This window comes from Pleuronectes platessa, chromosome 17, assembly GCF_947347685.1.
Source record: "Pleuronectes platessa chromosome 17, fPlePla1.1, whole genome shotgun sequence".
In the NCBI taxonomy this organism is placed as follows: domain Eukaryota; kingdom Metazoa; phylum Chordata; class Actinopteri; order Pleuronectiformes; family Pleuronectidae; genus Pleuronectes; species Pleuronectes platessa.
In genome coordinates, this window is record NC_070642.1 from 22,905,436 (window position 1) to 22,913,119 (window position 7,684).

Consider the following 7,684-nt stretch of genomic DNA (forward strand, 5'->3'; position numbering starts at 1 on the left):
GGACAGACACTAGTGAATAGATGTCCCCTGGACTCTGGGGTTGTGGTTGTGTGACTGATCCAAACAGGTGTGTCCATCATCTCACTGTGAGTTCCAGGTTTGGTGTGAGTCCACTTGTCTCTGTTCACATGTACGACAGCTGAAGACATCCTGCTTTAGTGAAGACACATAATCAACAACTCAACCAGAGGGGTTGATATCGAGTCTTTCTCTAGATTTTAACTAGATGTTTATTTCAAGAAAGTTTTGAACAAAACATTCGTCAAAAGTCTCAGAATCTAAGAAGAAGAACTTTCCACGAGAAAACAGCTTCTCAGGAAAAGTCACAACTCTGAGATTAAATAAAGATGGAGGATGACAGCTCCCACAAGTGAAGCTAAAACCAGTGGATTGCCCCCTGGTGGCTGGATGCAGTACAGGTCCTAAACCCCACCATGGACTGAGGTTAAACTCTCATCTCATCGTGTGTGTGAGGTCATCACGACGTCCTCACCGAGGTCACGACTCTTTATGCTCAAGTTGTTCCAACTGCAACTCAGTTAGAATCACACCCCAGCTGCTTGATGTCCAACTTTCACTAAACTTCACACAGTTAGGGCTGGGGGGGGGGGGGGGGGGCTGGAAGCTCCAGGGCATGGCCTTCAAAATAAAAGCACCAGTACCGTTGAAATAAATGATCGTTGTGTTGGCACATGAGTTGACAGATGTGGTCATCTGGGATGTGACGTGTACATGATTTAATAATATTAAGATGCATTTATTAGTCCCAAACACATGCACAGACACACTCATGCAGGTAGGGAAATGTAACCTCTGCTTTTGACCCATCTGGTGCAGGACACACAGTGAGCAGCCATGTACGGCGCCTGGGGAGCAGATGTTGGGGGAGTAAGGTGCCTTGTAAAATTCTAATAAGATTAGTGATTCCTGTGGGTCATGTTCATATCTCATCCCCCTCCACGTTCACTGATTCCCTCTCCTCTCATTGGATATTAACACGTGAGGATCAGCTGCTGGGATCCTCAGCAGCTTCTCTCCACACGTCCCGGGTTTTATTTTGACTCCCATGACCAGAAGCTCAGCACGTTAGCTCAGGGCTGACTTGACTCGGCTCTCCTGTCCCACACAGTCCCACAACTGGAATGAGTTCTGGATCCCTGAGTGGAAAAAGAGGGGGGGATGAACAACACGCCGCCAGGATTACGGTTGGTGTGTGGACTTATCATTTTATTTCACCTTGTCCAGTCTTGACTTTTGGAGTTTGAGTTTCGATCGTGACTTTTCTTGCTGTGATGGGACGGTGTGGGAACAAGCGCAGCTCCATGCAGCTCATTGCACTGCAGGGTGTGTTGTCATCATTCATTTGTCTTTTTTAATATATTAGATATTTGATATTTGATCATAGAAACATTCCACCATCAAAGGAATTAAGATTTGTGTCAAAAATGATCAAGATAACAAGAACTGATGGATTTATCACATTTAAGGAAGAACGTTTCTCTCAAGCTTTTTCTAAATGTTAGAAAATAACTTAAACATTTAAACTGAATCCGTCCGGGGAGCGGAGCGGCCATGTTGCTTTACTCAACCAGGTGCATTGTATTTTTGTTGCATGTTTTTGTCGTCTCTCTGCATTGTGTGCGACAGGAGGTTGTTTTTCGCTGACATGGTTCTATAGGGATTATAATGCAGGGAGCACATGCCCTCCCAGGCCATTGTTGGCCCCCCAGTCTCTGTTGTCCTTTTTCTACTGAGCGAGTCAATTGATGGAGGGATAAAGGCAAAAAAATATGCACTGCCATGGGCTTTCGGGACAGAGGGAGAGGGGGTTCATTTGGAGATTGTGGAGCGTGGGAGGCCCTTTAACTGGTGCCAGCAGCCAACCGGCCATGAGGGCCCAGAGCAGCCCCGCAGTCAAACAGGGGACGTCCACAAGTCAACCATGTCTTTAAACTACATCAAAAACTTCTATGAAGGATGCGTAAGTAGATCACAAGGCTGATGTGTGGCTTTATCATCACTCTTAACCACTTTGTACCTTTCAGGATTTGACAGTAACGGGGGAGTGACGTGGAGCAATGATCCCACTGGAGGCGGAGAATGAAAAGACATTGATCTGTGTTCAGTTCTGTCTTTTAAACGCTCTGTCCCTGCCTCTGTCTTCACGTTGTCTCAGAGAGAAAACAAAAGACTTGTTGCTTTGTGAGTGTGTCGCTCGCTCCTGATTAACACAACTTCCTGTCGGCACAGAGGAGGTTGAGCGGCGAGACGGGAAATGTTTCCTCTCAACGGGTTTTGTTTCAGGACCGTGAGACGTGTGTGTGTGTGTGTGTGTGTGCTGCATGTCAATGGGAATGTTGTGTGTTTACATTATAAATGTGTCTGTATGTGCACTTATGAGTGTCTATGCTGTCTTGCTTGTGAAACTATTTAACGTGCACTTTGTATGATTGTGTGTCTCTGTGTGTTTGTGTGTCTCTGTTCCAGCTCAGGCCTCCTACGGTGATAGGCCAGTTCCACACCTTGTTCTTCGGCTCGGTGCGGATGTTCTTCTTGGGCGTTCTTGGCTTCGCTGTCTACGGGAATGAGGCGCTGCACTTCAGCTGTGACCCTGATCGCAGAGAGATCAACCTCTACTGCTACAACCAGTTCAGACCCATCACCCCCCAGGTAGGACCCAACTCCACCCAACCAAACTCCACCCAACTAAACTCAACTCAACTAAAGGACTCAAGCTCAAGCTCAATTTGTTGGATGTGCAACCAGCTGGCTCATATGGTGGAGTCTGGTCAGCCAGCCACCAGGGGGCGATCACGAGGCTTCACTTTTGGGAGCTGTCTTGTCATCTGTCTTTTTGATCTACAACTGCAGATAAATCGACTTATCAACGGTTAAGCTAACAGTCGGTTAAATGACTTCAGACTGAAAGTGCACAGCCTGGTTAAGCTCACCTGTGGTACACTCAAGCTTCCTCATCTGAACTCAAACACAGAACATTGTGTGTTGTCTCAGTAATAAAGACAGAATACTGAGGCCAGTTTCCTTCAACAGGTCACGGTGTATCTGTTCTCGACCCATAAGGTCACATGTGCTACGACCTGATATAAACTTTACTGAAATAGTTTAATCATCAGCTGTTTATCAAGTACTAAGATGCAGTGTCTTAAATGGATCAGGTGGATTCTGAATATTCCTCCACCGGTAACATCTGCAGTCAGGACAGAGTCTCAGGTCATGACCAGCGTGAAGGTTCTTTCATATTGGTAGAAAATGTCATTTCCCTTTATTCTGTCCTTTGTCCCGCAGGCTGTTCTCACTTCCCTCTCCGTCTTTCTGTCCTCTCCAGGTCTTCTGGGCGTTACAGCTGGTGACAGTGTTAGTTCCAGGCGCAGTGTTCCACCTCTACGCAGCCTGTAAGAACATCGACCAGGAGGAGATCCTTGAACGACCCATCTACACCGTCTTCTACATCATTTCTGTTCTCCTACGCATCATTCTGGAGGTCATCGCCTTCTGGCTACAGAGTCACCTCTTTGGCTTCCAGGTCTGTCAATTCCACTTTTTTTTCTTTATGAAATATCGATAAAGAAAAGCCACTGGGGTCCGTGTCCAAACGTCCCCTTTTCAATCGACCACACCCAGAAGATCCATGAAATGCTCCCAGGGTGTCCTCCCTTTCCAAATGGTCACACGTTGAGATAGTCCTGAGATTTGTCTCCATGGTGAACATTTCCATGAAGATTGAAAAGATATGAATTTGTATAAGATGCCCTGCTACGAGTCAAAAGAGAGACTGAGTAGGACACCGTCCAAACACGGTTCCAATATCATGTGTAATATGTATTAATCAGAGAGTAATATAGAGACTGTTTTTCTCTCTCTCTCTCTCCCCCCCCCCCCCCTCCCCTCCCAGGTCCACCCACTGTACATGTGTGACGCCAGTGCTTTGGAAAAGACCTTCAATGTGACTAAGTGCATGGTGCCCGAACACTTTGAGAAGACCATCTTCCTCAGTGCCATGTACACCTTCACTGTGATAACCATACTGCTCTGTATTGCTGAGATATTTGAGATACTGTGCCGGAGGCTTGGTTATCTCAACAACCAATGACACAGACACACAAACACACACATGCACACACAAAAAAACAGCCAAGGGTGAAAGTACGAGACAGTGTTTCAGGAAGCTAACGAAACAGAGAATCCTCTCAGTGGTCCATCAGGAGGGACTTGAACAAAGGAATTTGAGAATGAGCACTAACATCAGAGCTGGCAGGTCTGAAGTATCTAATACCTAACCCCAACTCTTAACTATAGAATGATCGCCCCAAGTCCTACTTCATCAGTAGGTCTTGTCTGGACGTGAAGGCCAGATGTACCGGACTCTGGATCGATAGAGACGGGATGAACGGTTTCTGGTTTTCTTTTCCCTCCTGATGACTGAAGGAGTTGTCAGCTTCCTGTCACCATGGTCAGAGTAGAGATGTGTTCTGATCAAGATGGCCCCTGACAGAATGAGGATTCCTGAAACCTGTACTTCAGATGTAATACTCCCACTCTTAGGAACACTGGAAGCTTCTTTTCTCCTGTTGTCAAAGCTCATCAAATCAATAGCTGCCTCTTCTCTGGACTCTGTTCAGTGAGGAAGTGCCCACATTGGACCTACACAGCGTTTTCTCAGCAGATTTGTAAAGTGTCAGTAAGTCTTCATGTGATGTAAATAACAGGCAACAATGTAAATAATGTAGATCATCACATAACTCAGTATAAAAGTGCAGAGAGACACTGCAGCCTGTCCTCTCAGTGAGACAGGCCGAGCACTGAGCTCCATGGACCATCACTCCGGTTGTTCTTTGGAAACTGGTTGAGGAACCTCTGCCCATGGGCGAGTGCAGCTCAGGGGCCGATGGTCCTGACTCCTCCCCCTGTGACACGTCTGCGTCCGGTCGGACCTCCACATCCATCGGCAGCAGGGGCACCACCTTGTTGTGGTTTGTCTCTTTCTTCAAATGTCTGTTTCCTTGATGGGTCTTGAAACGACCTGAGCTGTAGAATCAAGAACAACCGATGACTCAGTTTACTTCTGTGACCTGACATGACATCATGGACAAGGAGGCTGTCATCAGAATATTAGAACTGTAGTCGTTTCCTCTCTGAAGGTAAAGTTTCCACCAAGGACACTAAAGGAAACGGAAGCCCCATGAGACCAACTGTGATTTGTGAATTTGGGCCATACAAATAAAATTTGATTGATTGATTGATAAATGAATATAAATGGGTTTGATGAAATAACCTCAAGACTACTAAACCCTTCCTGAATTAAATTTATAAAATTAAACATATTCCCCGAGGATAAATTCATAACTCAAAAATATGGGTTACAAATGTGTTAAAATATTTATTGGTATTAGAAGTTCAAATGTATTTTTTTTAAGTATCTAAAAAAGTATTTGCCAACAAGATGTACTACACATTTTGTGTTTAATAGTACAAACATGAATGAGTTGTTGGTTCTGGGCAATATTGTTGTTTCACAAAATCCCAACATACAAGTTGAGACAGATAGCTATGACTTATTTATTTTTCTTCTTTTCTTTTCATAGCTCATTGTTTTTACATTACTCAGAACCCGCTCTGCCCGGGTGTCCCTGTCAATGTTTTTGAAAATAATGACCTCTCATGTTTTGAAAAGTTCTTTTTTAATCAGACATCCATCCAGCTTTTGTTGTGAAGTTTTCAGCAATCTGTTTATCATCTCAGGTACAAAATTGCATTTCCAGACAAGAGTGGATCAAACCTTCCCTTCGGATCCTCTCAAACCCTCTGGTTCTGTCGGCTGACGGATCAGAACCTGCAGAACCAGAGACCGGTTCAGTCGGACCGGGTCTGAGAGGAATCAGGTGAACTCCTGTGGTTTGGGTTCGTCTGCTTCTCGTCAGTGGTTGATGGTTGTAATTTTTGCCTCTAGAAGTTCTGTCACCAAGACTTAGGCCTTGTTTACATATAATAAAAATACAGTATTCAACACCTTTGCTGTTTCAAGGAATTAATCAAGTCTGGGACCATTTGGCGGAAACGCTGCCCTGAAATTAACCTAATTAATCTTTTACAGTGTGCTCAGCTCTAGTGAACGTGAATTTAAACTTCATCTTATTCTGAGTGGACGAATCACATCGTCTTCCATCGTCCTCCTCTGTGCTGCTTCAGTGACCTGTAATGTGATTCGTCAGGTTAACAGCTAGCTAACTTATTACCGTAATGATTGAAAGCCAATGAGCATAGAGAGTTCAGTTCGTCCCACAGCGACAGGGAGAAGAATAAAACCTTACTGAAATAAAACCTCTCTGAGGGAAAAATAGTTTTACTTTTAAGACTTTTAAGGATTTTGACTTTGCAATACCAGTACCGACCACTTGTGGTAAACAGCTCTACCACATCCATGCTTGCCTGTGTGATCAGCGCGTTATGCTAGTGCTGCTAGTGTTTGTAGTCCTGGCTGAATAAGTGCCAGTAAGAGCTAAACGTGAAAACACATAGTTTCACCTTCATGAGGAAATATTTAGCTGAGGCTGAAACCAACGTGCTAATCCTGGTTGAGACCTTGTTCGAGTGTGTGCAGAGAGCTGTGGGTACCTGTCCTACAAGGATTGACTTCGAGCTTATTAGGTTTCATTCATTCAAAGATTAATAATGTTTTTGGCCTGATGCAGAATTTAAGGATAAACTCTTTGGACGAACTCAACTGTAAACTTTACTGAAATGTAGAATATCAACAAAGAGCTATGGGATGTAGCATATTGGGGATTTGGGGGTTTACACTGAACTAGTTCCCGAGTCCAGGAGAATGTCTTTAATTCTTCTTTATGCCACAAATCTCAAGATAATCTTTGGAAATCCATCAACCATGATGCATCATAAACTACACTGCAGTAACAATTCACCTCCAGTGTTTATATCTTAGATTTGTACCAATGTCGTTATGGTAGTTGTAAAAAAAAGTCTCATTTCATATTTCATCAGCTGTTGTTTTCTTTATGTTTAAAATGTATACAATCTCACAGCTATATCAGAGACAAAGAGAAACCTTTATGACCACATAAACATATTGAAACAGAATCTGTTGGTCTGAGTTCTGCAGTTCTGTGTTGGTGACTCGTTAATCTCCGGCTTGTTTTGTCTTGAGATGATTGATTAAAAATGTCCGACAATTTTATCTGTTTTACTTTTGATTACTTACTTGATTTCAAAACTATCAATATATCAAAGAATGAATTGAAAGAAATCTACATAATTATGAATCTCAGTTAAAAGAGAGAGATAGAGTCCAGTCTGAGTCTCAGTGTCAATGTGCTAATGTGGCCACTGTACTAGTTTGAATTTATGAACAACATAAACTTCCTGAAGCATTCGTATCAATAATTATTTTTGTAAATATTATGATTACAATTATTAATAATAATATAATGTTGGGCTTTAGGAGTCTGTGTTGAACATTTCAGGGTATTGTTCTATGTGTTAAAAAATAAATAATCTGACCTTATTTATTGTTTAATTACTTTTTTTATTGTTTCCATTAAACCTTCCTCGTCACAGATTAAAGTAAAAACTTGAGTCTTAATATTAAAGTGACGGAGGCAGCCGTGACGTCGCCTGTCCCGTGTAGGCGGCCGCTCCTATTGGACAA

The 7,684-nt window shown here is 43.3% G+C and overlaps 1 protein-coding gene across 1 annotated transcript; it reads left to right on the top strand.

Moving 5' to 3' along the window:
• The first annotated feature begins 1,942 nt into the window (after positions 1-1,942).
• Positions 1,943-4,111, top strand: gje1a (gap junction protein epsilon 1a). Its single transcript, XM_053444977.1, has 4 exons — positions 1,943-1,981; positions 2,488-2,670; positions 3,347-3,544; positions 3,914-4,111. Exons 1-4 carry the CDS (start codon positions 1,943-1,945, stop codon positions 4,109-4,111), a joined length of 618 nt encoding a protein of 205 aa, XP_053300952.1.
• The last annotated feature ends 3,573 nt before the right edge of the window (positions 4,112-7,684 follow it).

What these genes read in the sequence shown, in the direction of transcription:
- gje1a (XM_053444977.1), top strand. Translation starts at nt 1,943, where the DNA reads ATGTCTTTAAACTACATCAAAAACTTCTATGAAGGATGC. An exon ending in AAAACTTCTATGAAGGATGC is followed by an intron (nt 1,982 to 2,487) that starts GTAAGTAGATCA and finishes TCTCTGTTCCAG; the next exon opens with CTCAGGCCTCCTACGGTGAT. An exon ending in GTCACCTCTTTGGCTTCCAG is followed by an intron (nt 3,545 to 3,913) that starts GTCTGTCAATTC and finishes CTCCCCTCCCAG; the next exon opens with GTCCACCCACTGTACATGTG.